The sequence below is a fragment of the Rissa tridactyla genome, chromosome 1, assembly GCF_028500815.1.
Source record: "Rissa tridactyla isolate bRisTri1 chromosome 1, bRisTri1.patW.cur.20221130, whole genome shotgun sequence".
Classification (NCBI taxonomy): Eukaryota; Metazoa; Chordata; class Aves; order Charadriiformes; family Laridae; genus Rissa; species Rissa tridactyla.
This window is the reverse complement of record NC_071466.1, coordinates 111,070,665-111,086,734: the sequence shown is the minus strand read 5'-3', so window position 1 is coordinate 111,086,734 and position 16,070 is coordinate 111,070,665. Positions and strand designations below refer to the sequence as shown.

The window sequence follows — 16,070 nt, the reverse complement described above, 5'->3', positions numbered from 1 at the left end:
TGTGAGGTGAGTTATCTTATTTTCAGTGGATAATTTAAGATATCTGTTTTCCTGGGAAGTTTAGGCCACTGTATGAGACGAACATTACTTATTTATTGCATCTCTTAAGATCCTCACCCATAAGTTTGACTGAAGTCTAGAAAGTACTGTAGCATAACTAAGTGAAACTTCAAAATGTTTCTTATTAAAAAGTTGTTGAAGAGAAGGACTTGAGTCTCTGAAGATCCTGTCAGCTCATGCTGACATCAGTGACAATTATGGTTGCCTAAAAACATGTGAAGATTGGATTACAGATGAGGAACAACTTTAATATTAAAAGGAATGCATGCAAATGACTGAAAGAGAGTGACTGACAATGGAGGTAGGTAGAGGAAATGAGACATCCTCAATCATGGAGTGCTTACTGGAATAGCTACAAGGAAATAGATAGCTGAGTAGGGTAAAAGAAGGAGTAACTGAAACTTGAAGGAAACTTGAGAAGGAGGAAAGTGAAGGTCTGATATGGATGCAATTGTATCTGGTTTAGGTTGTTTTGCCTAATACAGCCAATATGTGTGCTCTTACTCTGTTTTTGTGTATATGTAGCTTGATTAAAAGCTATCCTTTTTTATTTTCTTTGTTTTAAAGACAGGATTAATAGGGAAATGGGTACAGATACTGCAACTTACCTAGCGAAATCTAATGTTCTAATATGAATAATTCATTGTACATAAACATTATGAATACATGTTTCAAAAGGTTTTTTTAAAATCTGTGTATGGTTCTATAAATAAACTGTACATATGTTCAAAAGCATACAAACCCACAGAAAACTGTGTGTGAAACTGGAATACAATAGGAGGAAATTTATTTTTAGTCTACAAGAAGCAAATTCAGCATATTGTAACTTTTCATAGTCTGACATTTTGAAAGGAAGCAAATAAAATATTTAATACCTATTTTTAAAAAATTACTGTCAGGCCAAAGCACTTCAGATAAACTAATATTGTTACTTTCATACTGATGGCTTTTGTACTTTGGGCTGAGTCCATTTAGATCCATGTTCTGCCTAGTAATTTCCGCAAATGGATGCTTACAGAGGAGTACAGACAGTACGCATGATACTGCTCCATTAAGACATTCCCAAGCCTCCAACTGCTCTCATCTTGGGGGATTTTCTTGATCCTTTGCAATTTTAGTTGGTAATCCCCAGTGGACCTCTCTTTTACGTACTTGTCTCCCTTGAACCTTGCAAATTTCTTGCACCCGTAGAGTCCTTTGGGTAGGAATTCCATAGCTGTGCTCTCTATTGCATGAAGAACTACCTTGTTTTTCTTTGTTTTTAAACCTGGCTCGCACTAGCTTTGTCTGGCCTCCATCTCTTCTGGCTGACAAGACAGGTAAAAGTTGGTTGCCATTTACTCTTATGTGGACTGCTCTCATACTCTGTTTCAACAGGTTGGTGGTCTCTTTTTCCAAGCTGAGTGCTGAGTTGTTGTGGATATAGAATCTGTTCTATCCTCTGATCCTCCTTGTTGCTGTTCTCCAGGTCTTTTCTAGCTCTAGTACCGCTTTAGTTGGGGGACCGGGAAAGTTCTCAAGGTGTGAGTGGGCTTTGAACTTATGATGTGATATGATGGACCGATACAGGCTCTTCAGGAAAGATAAGTAGGGATTACAAGGACGGGTGTTCCCTTTGTTGTGAGGGACCAGCTAACATGTATGTGGTACTTGTATGGGACAAGATGACAGTTTAAGATGAGAGTTTGTGGGTCAGGATCAGAGGAGAGGCTGGTAAAGTTACTACCCTGGTTAGTCTGGTACAGACCACCCTACTCAGGATGAGGATGTGGGCAAGGCGTTCTTTAAAGGCAACGAAGTCTCTGGATCGTGGTCTGTGGTTTCCATTGGGAACTTTAATAAACATCCTGACACCTGCTGGAAGTCCAGCACAGTGGGACATAAGCAAACCAGACTTCTGGAGAGTATCAGGGGCAACTTATTGATACAGGTACTGATGGGCCAACTAGGGGAGATGCAAAGCTGGATCTGCTGTTCTCTAAAATGGAAGAACTGGTTTGAAATGTAGTAATGTGGGTACTCTTGACTGCAGTAACCGTGAAATAGTGGAGTTCAAGATCCTGATGGGAGTGAGGAAGGAGTAGCAGGGTACAAAACATAGAGTTCAGGAGAGCAGACTTTGGCTTCTTCAGGAAGTTGGTATCTGGGATCCTATAGGAGGCAGCTCTGAAGGGCAGTGTAACTCAGGAAAGCTGGCAGCATTCTCCGATTGCAAGAATAGTCCATTCTGCTGCTCAGGGAGCTCATGGCCAAACTCCAATGTAAGCAGACAGTGTGCAGGATCTGGAAGCAGAGGCTACTGAGAAGTTTGGAAATGTTGCCCAGGTATGAGAGATGGTGTTATGAAAGTAAAAGCTAACCTAGAGTTGATGCCTCAAGGGATGCCTAGGGTAGAAAGAAGTTGTTTTGATGCTACACCTAGCCATAAAAGGCTGAGCATGGAGAACACGGTTCTGTTGCTGAATAGAACAGGTGATATAGTGACAGCAGGCTTAAATAAGGCTGAGGTACTCAGTGCCTTGCTTTGCTTCAGTCTTCACTGATGAGTTCTCCCAGACCGCTGTGCTTAGTTGGGAGAGAGGAACTCTGAGCAGTGGTTAAGGATTCGGAGATTATGTGAGGAAGCCTCACCCATTAAAGCTCACAGGACGTGTTGAGCTGCATCCAGTGGTGCTGAGAGAACGGGGAAAGCCTTAGCAAGGCCACTCTCCGTCATCTTTGAAAAGTCATGGAGGTTTTTGGTTAACTGTAGATAGGCCAGAAAGTCAGCCTGGGAAGTTATGGGATTATCTGCATTAGCTAACCATTGAGAAGATGGAGCCAGGCTTTTCACAGCAGTGCACACTGGTGCACACTGGGAGGATGAGAGGCAATGGGAGTAAGTTGAGATAAGAGAGATTCAGCATGGATAGAAGAAGCATTTTTCTCCATGAGGACAGGCAGGCAGTGGAGGAGGTTGCCCAGAAAGCCTGTGCAGGCTCTGTCAAACCTTGAAGGCTTTCAAGAGAAGCTTTTTAAGAAGGCTTTGAGCAGGAGGTTAGACAAGAGCCTTTCATCAGTCCCGTCTGAACTCTATTACCCTATGATACTACAGTAAAGTTTTCTACTTCATTCTGTCTTCCTGTTATTTTATTCTGCTTTTAACTGCTTCATGTGTTGAACTGATACTTTCATGGAACTATCTGTCATGAATATCAGTTTTGAATAATACTGGTTAGCTTGGAGCCCGTAATTTTCTATAGATTTTGTGGTTCCTTTCCACCTCATTGTACACCTATCTTTGAATTTAGCTTTCTTATTGCAGTCACTCAGCCGTTTCTATCAGTTCATCTTTGCTAGCTCTTGTTTTCACTATATTGCATATCTTTGTACTGAGCAAACTTGGTCATCTTGCCACTTGCCATTTTTTCTAGAACACTTTTGAATATTGCTTTCCATCACAGACTTCATGAATTTGCAGTAACCTACCTTCAGGCTGGAACAAATGGTTTGCTTCTGCCCTCTCTCTCTCTTTGGTTGCCTATTTGTCTGTGCCTGGACCCTTCTTAGCTCATTGCTGCTTAGTTAAAAGCTTTTGTTGAGTGATTTCTTCAGAAATTACTCTGAAGTCCCAGTAGACTACATAAACTGGATTGCTGTTATCCATGATCACCCCATCTTGGTGTTGGATGGGGTTTTTTTTTTTGTAGTAACGCTTTTTTTTTTTTTTTTAAATAATGGGAAGGATTTCCTTACCTGCAGTTAATACTTAGGTAATGCTGTAGCTAGTGAAACGGAAAGACTTCTTGATTTGTTCTACCGCCTTCCTTCCCACCCAAAGTTTTTCAGATTTTACATTCCCTAGTAGTCCCAAATCTCAAGATGACTGATTTTATGTGTATTGCATATCTCTGTAAAAGAAATATTTACACATAGGAAACTGCAAATACTTAAATGAATGTTTTCCCAGAAACTTGAGTTTTAATTCATTAACCGCAGGGATAAGAACAGAGGCTAGGGAATGTAAAAACCTATGCTAGACCTATGATCTCATGTTATTTGTACCCGATGTGCAACTTTATACCTTGAAAATGGATTATAAAGAGGGCTAGCTAGTTCCTATGGTCACCATCCATATTAGGTGAAAATCTATGGCATTTGGAATTATGATGGTTTGATCCTAAAAGATAGTTCAACTTCTGTATTAAGTCTATAGAATGTAATTCAAGTAAACCATTGAAAGATTTATAACTTCACTTGGTTGAAAATTTAGGTTATTAATATTGTCTGCCAGCCAGGAAGACTTATGTTTCAAACAACCATCCCAGGAAATTTAATGCATGTTAATTTAGACCATTAGCTAATACCATATTTATTTGTCCACGGGACAGATTGACTCCTTGGGTTGCACTGACTGTGTGGAAGTATTTTCAAGCTTCCTTTAGGAGTCTTTTGAAACTTGACACATCACATAGGTCAACAATATCTAAATGTTAACTACTGTCAGTCACAGTGATATATTGTGTAATATAATCTACAAGTAAATTGCAAAGAAAGAAAAATCTCTTTCTTTCTACTTAAGGGGTGCTTGTTAAGGGGGGAAAAAAAAAAGGTTTCGACACTTTGACAGTTTCCTTATGCAATGTATGTTGATTTTTATAGCCACCAGTTAGCTGACTTAGTCAAATACAACTATCAGTGTTTTGTTATATTTGCATTAAGAGCATGAAATTCCTTAAAATATGTTGGCAGCGAATGGCAGCAAATCTTAACAAGATTCAAACATGGCTAGAAATACTGCGTTTTAATCTGTATTTACTTGTGTGTTAGAGAAATACGCATGTGTGGAAGTCATCCTCTTTTGTAGTGGAAGAGGGGAGTCTCTCTTTGGATAGCTCCAAACCATACTTTTGCTGTTAACAGTTACACTCAGCATCATTAGAATGAACAGTAATATTTTTTCCACAGTGTAACTTTTAAAAAATCTGTCCTGCTTTTGAAGACTTCTGACTCAATAATAACTTGAATTTAAAACTGAGTCCCCAAGAAAGTATATTGAAACAAAACTGCATTAAAGCGTATTTCCTTCTTTCTTACCTGCCAAGAAACGAATCAAAGTAACTCAATGATTTTCCCATCTCCTTTTGAACCTGTAATTAACCTACATTTTTGACATGAGTTCACCCATACATGCTTTTGCTACTATTTAGTTAGATTAACTTTTATAGAAGGATACCTAAATCTTGAAGTTTTAGAATATTTCTAGAAGGTTGGTTTTTTGTGGGTTTTTTTGTGTTGTGGTTTGTTTTATTTTTAATTCTCTCTATTGTAACTGTGTATGTCTGCTCTTGAAATAGAACTTAAGATATCAAGTTCTTTAAAGAAACAAAACACAAATATACTACTATGTAGTGTTACTGCTTTTTTTTTTTTTGCAGTAGATTTCAGTGGCTCCCTTGTAAAGAGGTAACTTCACAATTTTCTTTGGTTTTAAAAATTTACAGTCTACAAATGTCTTGTAATAACACATTTATTGAGCCTGTGAAGTGGCTCCTTTGTGTCACGCTGAGCATGAGTTAAGTGTTTGCAGGACATAGGACGTAGAAGGTGGGTAACTTGCAGGACACGGATGCACCGTTGGAATCGTTGTCTGTAGCCTTGCTGCCTCTACAAGTTGTCTCCCAGGTCTTTTGCTTTAAGACACTGTGCAAGACTAAGTTTATCTTTTGGGGTTCCAAGTAGGGTTTCAGTCATGTGCAAGAAGTAATGCCCTGGCAGTACTTGCCCCTTGAAACAGGTGTTGTGGGAGATACTGTGTAGTTGATCGTTTAGTGAATGTCGTCTACACAGTGTGCTAAGATAAATTCTTGATGGAAGGAAGAAAGTGTGTGGGGAATCACATGAAAACTGTACTGTGAATGCTGCTCTATTTACTCGCACACCTTCCCCCCTCCCCTCCCCCCCCCCCCCTCGTTCCCATACTTAAAGTACTAGGTGCAGCATTTTCCTGGGTCTTGTGACTTCCTGAGGGCCTGTCTGGAGTGTAGCTCCTGCCTTTACCAAATGAGTTATCCCAACAGGACAAGTGGGGTTTGGCATCTCCACACTCTTTTCAGAGTCTGATTAGTCATTCAAAAATGAGGCACTTTTTTTTTTTTTTTTTCCTTCCCCAAAAGTCTATAGCTTGCAGAGCAAAGAATTGACAAGCTACCATCTTAGAAGTGTAAACCTCCATGGCCCCTCTTTAACTTTTATTTTCAGGGTCCCTAACACAACTTCTGGCATTTTACTCTGTTGCATTGTGTTTAGGAGTAGCCTTCTTTCTTTCCTGATGTAAATATGTTTGGGTTAAGATCTCATTTGATGCTTTTAGCTCTGGGAAGCAGCAAGCCAGCTTGATGGGTGAGAATCAAACACATATTTTCTTCCCGGCTGGTGGCTTGGCTATTGTTCTTACCATCTTTGAAGCAGCTGACCACAAGTATCTAACTTTCGCATTGTTTTGTTTTTCCTGTTTGTCATGTTGAATGGAAGGATGGTGTGGATGGATGATGTGGCAGTGCATTAATACCAGAAAGCCTGGTATTATATATAAAAGAGTTGCATACATGTACATTGTATGTGACTCCCTTGCTTCCCTGGGCATGCAGTGGAAGGTTGCATGCGGCAGAACGCTCAGTGCGCAGTCCCTGTTTGAGTTAAAGTGGTCATTAATGGAATATTTTCTTTCCACTGTTTTCTCTGTGGAACCATCTGGGGCAGGGCTGTTTGTGAGGATATCGTACAAACTGTTCTGTAGAGTTTCACGGACAGAGGAATAATGATGTTGGAAATCTGGTTTCTTGCTTTCCGTCACTCCCTCTGTTCCCCTGTAGAGTGAAGATTGACATGTCACTTCCAAGTTGAGTCATCCTATGATATTTGCTGACAGGATACTAGTTTTCCTGCTTTGTGTTCTTCTCTATGGTCTCCAGTTCCCTCGGGTTGCTTGCGTGATTTTTTTATTTTTTTTTTTTCCCCCCGAACCCTTACCTTCTATTTAGTGGTATGTAATATTGTAAAACTTCTGTGGTGAAGGGTTAGAAAGCTTTAACAGATTATGGCTTTAGCTCTGACTCATAAATAGTTACTCATTTAATTAAAGTAAAGGATACAGAATAAGTGTTGAGTTGTGGTCCTGTGTGCGCTTCCTAGGTTTAGAAGGGCATAAATCCATTGCATTGTTTAAGTATGTTGTTTAAAGCTATACCACAAACTTACTTCATGTTGTTATATGTTTAGGCAAGAAGTTGAAAACTGTAACCATGTAAGGAAATGTTAGATGTTATTTTATATCCTAACGATTTTTTTTTTCTTGCCTTGAACATGTAATAGAGGACTGGTTGAATGGCATTTTTTAGTATGTGCCAAGGCACAAGTATAAAGTGAATTCTTCTGGACACATCTCATATCATACTTATCTGTCTTCTGAATTGCAGTGATGTTCTGAGTTTGTTGCTATAAACAAGTAAATGTTCTGTAAATGCAGGCTGGTAATACCATGGTGAGCTGTTAGTTTAAAATGTTGACTTAACCCAAGTCTGGTAGAGGTCTTAAGTTAGTTTGACTTTCTAGATCAAACAGTATGAAAGCTGTTTTCCATCTTCTTCCATATTACACCTCAGCCTTTTGGAAAAGCAAAACATGACAGCTTAAAAGTTCATTTTGTACCTTGGTTTTCAGCAGTTTGGAATGCTGATTGGTTGACTGTTTATAAATAAAAATGTCCTTTTTGAGATACTTTCCAAAGCATTTGAGATATGGGATTGAATCTCTCTGTGACTTTGAAAATGCTAAATGCTTCCTGACTGCTACCACTGTGCCTGTGGAGTTGTTCTGCTGAAGTTCAGTGGTGAGATAGTGTCATACCTGTCTGTAGGAGTTTTGTTTCAGAGAGGGAGAGGGGAAATAAACCTCCTCTTCCTGTACTTCCACATCGAAGTCTGAACAGGAGAACCTGCTCAAGTCCTAGCTTTGAAGCTATTTTCCTCTCTTCCCTGGTTTTCAGGAAGACTTGGTTGTGCCAAATTCTCAGTGTATGAAAAGAAGCAGTTATCAGGAATATGTTTTGGGCAACTTCCTCACTTTCCTAAGGCTTTTTCTCTGAAAGGCAAAAAACAATATACAGGGCTACTGTTTGCTTAGTAGAAAATACATTTAAAATTCTCTATAGTCTTGTTACGGTAATTATTTTCTATGTTGTAAATAAAGTGTGTTTAAACTTACGTGCAAATGTATATAACTGTTATTAGTCAGTTTCCTTTCAGTTTAAGTGTTACAGGAAGAATTCTTGTTGTATTATGCTTGCTGACTTTTACTGCTATGTCGTGTATGCATAGGCTCAAATATAGGCCTGATGTCCACATTTAATGCCTGTCATTAGTCTCTATTCTGAAAACAAGAATTTACCACATATAAGACATGCACAAGTGGAGTAGGAGGCAGCCCCAGTGAGAGTTATAAGGAGGTGCTGGGTGGAAGGGAGCATAGGGCAGAAGCAGAGCGGGCAGTGCAGTGGCAACAAACGGCCACTTCATGGACTTTTGGTGTGAGAAAAGTAGGTTTGAGTTTATGAACCAAAAGGTAAAATAGCAAAATACAGCAGTGAATAGCACAAGCGTGGAAGGCCTCAAAGAGGAGGGAGAAGTGATTCTCCTAAATGGGTGGTATAGAGTTCAAAAGACTTGAAAGTTGGAGAGAAGTGGACTTAGTGGCCAGTGAAGTTGCTTATGTTTTTACATCATGGAGCTTTGCTGGACGCTAGTAACTGAATCTGAGGCATGCAGGAGTGTTAAGTCACTAATAAGCCTAAGTGCAATATGTAGTAATACTTTTATTTTGAACCCTTAGCACTTCAAATACTGAGAGCTAGTAAACCTAAAGTTCTCAATGGTATTGAAGGAACATATGATAGTGCGTGCAGATGGGAGCATACATTCCATAGCATTCTGTGTTTTCTTTGATTCAGATTATTGGCATGAATTAAAAGTTAGCTCTAATAATGGCTGATCTACACCACTAAAACTAGCTCTGTATACAGTAAACCACCAAAATTGTTTATAAAGTGAAGCGAGAACATAAGATTAATTTGTCATGTTGGCAGAGGCAAACTATTCCAAATAATATATTTAATGCCATAGGCAGAGGTCTATTTCTGCTTTTTATTTTTAGAACAGTAAGAATGTATTCATTCTTTAAGATTGCTCTCTGCTTGCTATACAAAATGAAGGTAGATATGGTCTCTGGTTTGCAGCTTTAAAATCTGAATAAAAGTAAAATTGGAAATGAATAAAAGGCCCCAGATGACTAAATGAGGCAAATGGGTGTTGCAATGTGTAAATGTGTATTCAAGCTTGCAACTTAAACAATATCATGTTTTAGTGAAATGCCGGTACCTGAAGCAATTCGTTTAGGAGCTCTACAGAAATGCATAGTTTTCTTTCCTCCTGCCGAAGAGTTGCGTTTCAAGCTGTACTAATATGGTATATTTAGGTTTTGGTTACTAGTCAAATTAAGTCCTTCCTAATTTTTTTTTCCAAAATTCAAGTTAGTCTTTGTATTTTTCTCCTGTTAAATCTCAAGCCTTGTCACTAATTTGGACAAATTCCTAGCCAGTATTTGCTGCTGACAAACAGGTATCATTATGCACATCTGTGCTAGTTGTGGCATCCTTGCCTGTTATTAATCCCCTTCGCTTTGGTAAAAGTGAGCCTACAAACTGGCCTGCCACAAGAATGGAAATTGCACAGCTTTTCTTGGGCTGTTCTAAGAGAAACCTGAACGATGACCGCATTTCACAATATGCCAATAGTGTTCCAGCTGTCTGCCAATAGGTATATCCTGTTTTGTTTGCTAAGCTTCATTAGTAACCATGATTTTCTTTATTTAATTTTTTTTGTTTTCCTTTTACCTTAGGAGAAGTTTGGGTTTTCTGCAGCCATTACAGACTGGTCAAATGTGTTCATTCTGCTTAAGCATCATAGATGACTTTCTGCCAAATGAGAACGTTTTTGACACCTTGCTGACTGGTTTAGAACTAGTAGCCTGAATTGCTTTAATATTAGTTTCACAGATCAATTTGAAAGTCCGTCCTTCCTTCCTTCTTTCCAAGCTTAATCTTTAAAAATTGAATGGGAAGATGGCTGTGTTCATAGTATGATGAAATTAGGGTTTTCATGTAAACTTGTATAAAGGTGATCAATACTGAAAAATTCCCCAGTCCTTGTGCAAAAGTTTTTGCCTTTTTTCCTCAGGAGTGGAAACAAATACAAAACTGCTAGTCAAAGAAAACAAAAGGTTTTCATACATCCATTAGTGAAACAGCTGTTTTTAGTGTCCTGTGCTTACAGAACTTGCAAGAATCCATCAGAGAGAGCCTATCTAAAGCTCTGTGCAGTGACTTGATAATGTTATCTTTTACCTAGATGCAGAAGTACTGTTTTACTACTCTCCAAGTTTTGTTATGTCGGTAACTTTACTATTTTAGGACTCCGCTGGTGGCTTTTAATGATCTGTGTTGCGTGCCAAGCTTTTATGGATTTAATATGCTGACTCATTTATATTCTTGCAGCGTTAACGCAGCATCACAGTTCTTGAACGTTAAGAATTAATCCTTTACTCAGGCAACCTAAATTCTGCCAAGGTCCTTATGTTTGATAATCCTAGACATTCAGGGGGGAAAAGGGATAAGCAGGGTGGTTTAGGTAAAACCAAGGCAGCTTATATTCTGTAATTGCGTTTGGGCTCTATATGGTGTGGGAAGACATTACTCAGAAAAGTGAATATTTTTCGTATCTTGTAGTCTTGAAGCTACCACTCTACCTATCTCTCTGGCACGACAGAAAATACACCTACGTCATCACCCCCTATAGCCCGGGAAAGCCACAGTATGTCTGTTGTCACTCAGCACGGTTAGTCTGAATGCCCTAAATTGACACTGGATTTTTGTTGTTGTTGTTTATTCTCATTTTCTTTTCATCTCTTGTTCAGCCCCCAAACTGGTAGAACAGGAGGCAGGTATTCTGAAAATATCATGATAATTTGAGTTGGTATAATTTAGCCTGGTCAAGTTTCCAGATGACAGCTTTTAAATAGGTTTAAATACACTGGAAACCCACCACCACCTTTTAGAGACTTTTTCTTGGATGCATAAATCTTCCGTAATTTGTGCATTTTAAACATATTTGATCACGGCCAGTAGATATGAAGCATCCACCTTTTAGATGCAGCCTGTTTAATTGCAGTGGGACTCCTGATACCTGTCTGTGGCTGAAGCCAAGTGGGTGAGAGATGAAGTGCTGCCCCATGCGATGTGTTTGCAAAGCCGGCGCTTTGGCCTGGGTCCCGCGGGTGGCACTCGGGCCAGGGACAGTCTCTGCTGTGCCTCCCTCGGTGCCTGCAGAAGAGGAGCTTCTGTTCCGTGGCATTGCCTACCCTGGGTGTAGGAAGCCTGGTCAACAGCTCAGAAAACTGGGAATTATTTTGCCTAGCCCCTTTCTGAAGCACTGGGGTGGTTGGCCATGGGAGGCCTCTGCTGCAGTGAGGGCTTGGGTGGGCTCGTTTGTATCTCCTCACCTCAGGAAGAACTGTAGGCTCCTCCTTGAGGTACTTTAGGCATAAAAATCTTAGGCACACTTACCATATTCTTGTTTACGCTTACACTCGGAAATTATCTTCTTTTTTTTTTTTTATGTGAAGATAGAAGTTTCCTGAAGTTGCTTTAGCTCAGTATAGAAGAGCTACAACGTGACGCTATCCTACTAGTATTAGTGGTGTTGGTGGTTGATTAACTGCGAGCGTTCTGCTGCGTCTCCGTACAACCGTGCACAGTGTAATAAGCGGTTTTAGAGAGAAGTTTAATAACTAAATATCTTACATAAGGAATTTTAAGTAGAACAAAGCCAAAGAAGAAAAGAACATGTCAGACAATGCTTTTTAATTATACACACCAGCTTGCAGAAATAGGTTCGTTCAGCTTAGTCAAGCATGGAGTTACATGTGCACAGTTTAAAGCTCTGGATTAAAGAAATACAGTTTTTGTGAAACACTTGTGGATTGAATGCCAGGCAAAAATTCTAAACTTTCATACAGTTTTCTGTACTTAATTCGTGTGTGTATTATGAAATCGGCCAGCTCAGCTGCTTGGCGCTCTGATGGCACTTGGATTAGTCATGGAGAGAAGTCAGTCTTTGGACATTGTATTTCAGCAGCTGGTTTATTTTTTACATAAGACACTGCTATGTTTTGCTTGATGAAGAGCCCACCAGTGGAATGCTATTACATCATGAGACATAACTTCAATTAGTATCAACTTCTAGAATGACACTTGAATTAAATATTAACATTTTCTATGCTTTCAGTAAGTAAACAAAGGACTCTCTGTTCTAATCTCTCTTCTCTGCAAGGATGGATGAGAGGGAAAGCTGTATTTTGAACAGTAAAACAGAATGGGGGGGGAAGCTTGCCTACTTAACTTTCTGTGTTGATTTAGTAAGATCAGGAAGGTCTCTTTGGGTTGGTGCTTTTGAATTTTTTTGTATTAATTTTTTTTCATCTAAAAATGTTAGGAAAGAAACCTTTAGCCTTTTCATTTTGCTGGAGAGGCTGTATACTCTGGGGTGAGAGAAGAGGTTAGACTCAGTACAGGCTCTTTTACAAGGAGAGTCAGGAATGCAGCAACTTTTCACGAACTCATCTTTTTTTTTTTTTTTTCCTTCCAACATGTTGTAAATTATTAGAATAAACGCAGTGCTTCTTCACAATTTCTGTTACTTTCTTGGCACTGTGTGGTTGAAATCCCCTGTGGTCTGTGACTTAGGTCTTTACTGTGAAGGACAAGTTGTGGATCAAAGTCTATTGCTGTGGTAGGCAAGCTCTGCCTTTCCAAAATAAATAGCAATGTGATCAAGAAAAAAAAAAGTTGTTAATTATAGATTGTAAAACCAAAGGGTTGAATAGGAGGGCAAATCTTTCCTGTGCTTCTCTGATGAGCATGTTTAAAATACTTCAGACCTCTTCTGCTACCCCTTCTTCATCAAAATGCTAGTCTGTGGTAATGAACGGAACTTTAACTAAAGTGCTTTCTGCGTGTACGCAGCCGTTAAGCAAGTGCTGAGGTCTTCACTTCTCAGCCACTGCTTTAGACTTTTATTTTTGCAATCTGGAGTCGTCTTGTTCTTTATAACTCTCTTGGCTCTGGGCTCTGTGTTACATTGTGGGGTTCTTAGTGAGTGGGCCTGTAGATACCTGTTACCATGTCTTATTGTCCATAAAATGTGCATGGTACCAGTTATTTACCTGCAAAGATGCATAACCCAGTTTCCTTACTCGAATGTACAGTATTCAGATCCTGTAATAACGGGAGGAGTGGCCCGAATGCAAAAAGTATGGATAATTGAAAGTAGATTTAAGTTGCATATACAAAAATGTATTCTCTCTGCACTGAGGCGGTAGATGGTGGAGGGGCTGACAGTTACACAATTCATAAAATTCTTATTGTAAAAAGTAGTTTACCTATCATCTAAAACTATTGTTCCATTTATGTGATTAACTGTAAAGAAGTTTTTATTATGCTGTTTTCCCGGCAAAAATTATTGTCTTCTCTTTAAAATATGTTTAGCAAAGTTGAGTGAAATAATACAGCTTCTGAAATGAAACTTTAGCATTTCGTGTGTTTGACATTTCATTTCGTTCATTAAAGTACTTTTGGAAGAATTTTGTATTGCTTACAGATGTGCTTAAATGTTTTTTTTAATTTTTTTTTTCCCTTTTCAGTCATTATTTAACCTACTGGAGTTTCGAAGACTAGTTTTGAATTTCAATCCTCCTGCAAATGCTCAAGACTTGCCTCGAAACCAAAAGGTAAAATTAGAAGCTAACTTCCCCTAGTGGCTCCTAAGGGCATTTCTCCCTTGCCACTGAATTTTGCACTGTTCTCTAGCTCAAATTAGCACGGATTTTATAGGTGCCAGTTAACATTTCTCTGAGCTTTCTCTTACGGATCTTACAGAAAATACATTAGCTTCACAGTAGAGTACAGGGAGAGCATTGAGAGAGGCAGTTTGCTCGCCGTACTGCTGCTTAGTCCAGGTTCAGTGGCAGGGCTTTGCTGATACAGCTGTAGCAGCGCTGCTGCTTGTGGCTGGGCATTTCTAATGTGAATGGAGCTTATGTTAACAAACATATTTTATTCTAGACCCCTCGCACTGTGCAGCTATGGGCATGCTTTCTCGTTACCTGCATGGTTTTGGTTTGTGTAGCTTTACCAGCAGCGTTGTTGGTGTTGGCCTGGCTACTTCATTGTTTTTTCAGGGTTGTTAACTTCTTGTAACTTGTGATCTGAGATTAAGCTTTTGATTATTAACTTGTATCTTCTGGTCTGCTTATGAGCTGATTGTCATAAATTTTCCCATGCTTATTCTAGTATTCAGATAGGATTGGGGAGGGGGTCCTTGTCTCTGGTTTCTTGTGACCTCAGACTAATGAGGGGAAATGGTCATGGACAGGGAAAAAACGGACCAATTTTTACTCCTTCACAGAGGCCTTCTGAGGAGACATAGATGGGCGTACCTTAGTTACTATGTTAAAAAATAGAAAGCAAGAAATGGGAAGAGGAAGTGGCTGTGTGAAGCGTGAAGGCGCTTTATACCCTGATTTTTAGCAACGGCTTACAGAGCAGTGAATTTTTGCGTATCCATAATGCCCCTTTCTTTTTGGTTTTAGAAAGGGTGTGTGTTCTTGGCCTGTTCTTAGTTGTTTGGCACTTCAGGCTTGACTGGTATGCTCACTAGCAAAAGAGCTGCAACTAAAAAAGCAAAAGAAAACAGACATAAAGAAGATAGCGTCCATTTTCTAAACCGTTCAGTCTGAACTGTGTAATTTCTCCCCTGCCCTCCACACCCCCCACCCCTGTTCAAAGAGCAAATTGTCACTTGTTGGGGGTTGTTTTGGTTTTGTGGGTTTTTTGGTTTTGGTTTCTTTTTTTTTTTTTAGGAAAAGACATTTGCATTAGATCATGAGATGGTGTGCAAATACAACATGGGTAATATTGGGAACATGTCGCAAGAGAGTGACAGGACAGTGTATTTTAGTAAGAAAGACAGGATAAAGTCATGTTTTACCAGAGTTGTACTAAAATGTTTATTTCTTGATTTTTAGATCGACTTTCTGCCTGATATTTCATTATTCATCTCATAATTTTTTTTTTTTAGTAATATCCTCCAGTACTCACAGTTCTTTACCTTAATTTTTCAGGGTGTAAAAAGCAGTTGGCATCTAAGAGGTGATATGAAATAGATAATAACAAGCTATTGTCGTTGAAAAATGTCTTGCCAAAGCATTGACACTAAGAGCCAAATGCCTTTATCAGTTCCAAAGTGCTATTTCTTAGAAATACTGACCATGACAGACAATATTAGGGCTGTGTGAAATGGTGTGATACCAGGCAAGTATATGGATTTGTGCAGAAGCCTTGCTTTCTGCGAGACTGCTAGTAGTCTCTGGCAGTAGTTTGTATCCTCTCCTTTGTTAGCTTAAATTCCAGAAAGAAATATCATCTGTCCTATCTATCGCTGAAAAAGGATTGTCTTAGTGTTGAAATATGTTCTGGGGAGAATTTAGGAAAAGAGATTGCTTCACTAGTTGTAACTTAGACAAATAGAAGAAATAAGCATGCATGCCCCCAAATATAGCGCTTTTATTTCTTTGTAAGGTGAAGGCAAGTAGAGGCAAGTCAATTTAAAGTTGTAATATAAGATACTAGTTGACAGAAGCCCTGGAATTTACTTCCATCTGCTTACTCTTGTTTTAAAACTATCTCAACTTAGTTTTGTTTTTTGGTTTTATAATCTAGTATTAAGTACTGTATGTGACTGACATTCCCTAGAATCGAGTTTCCTTGCTAATAAAGACCAAGTTTTAATAATCCCAGATTTTCTAGACTTTGGTTTACATGCTGTTGTTCTTCCAGTTGTTGGAAAGTAGAGTTCAATGCT

The 16,070-nt window shown here is 39.1% G+C and overlaps 1 protein-coding gene across 4 annotated transcripts in view; it reads left to right on the top strand.

The window, feature by feature from the left end:
- Positions 1 to 16,070, top strand: part of USP25 (ubiquitin specific peptidase 25) — a 96,500-nt gene that overhangs the window by 40,842 nt on the left and 39,588 nt on the right. For all 4 annotated transcript variants that reach the window (XM_054202461.1, XM_054202469.1, XM_054202450.1 and 1 more), the window contains one exon: positions 13,852 to 13,938. In XM_054202461.1, coding sequence (XP_054058436.1) covers positions 13,852 to 13,938 — 87 coding nt within the window. The remainder of the gene's footprint in view (positions 1 to 13,851; positions 13,939 to 16,070) is intronic.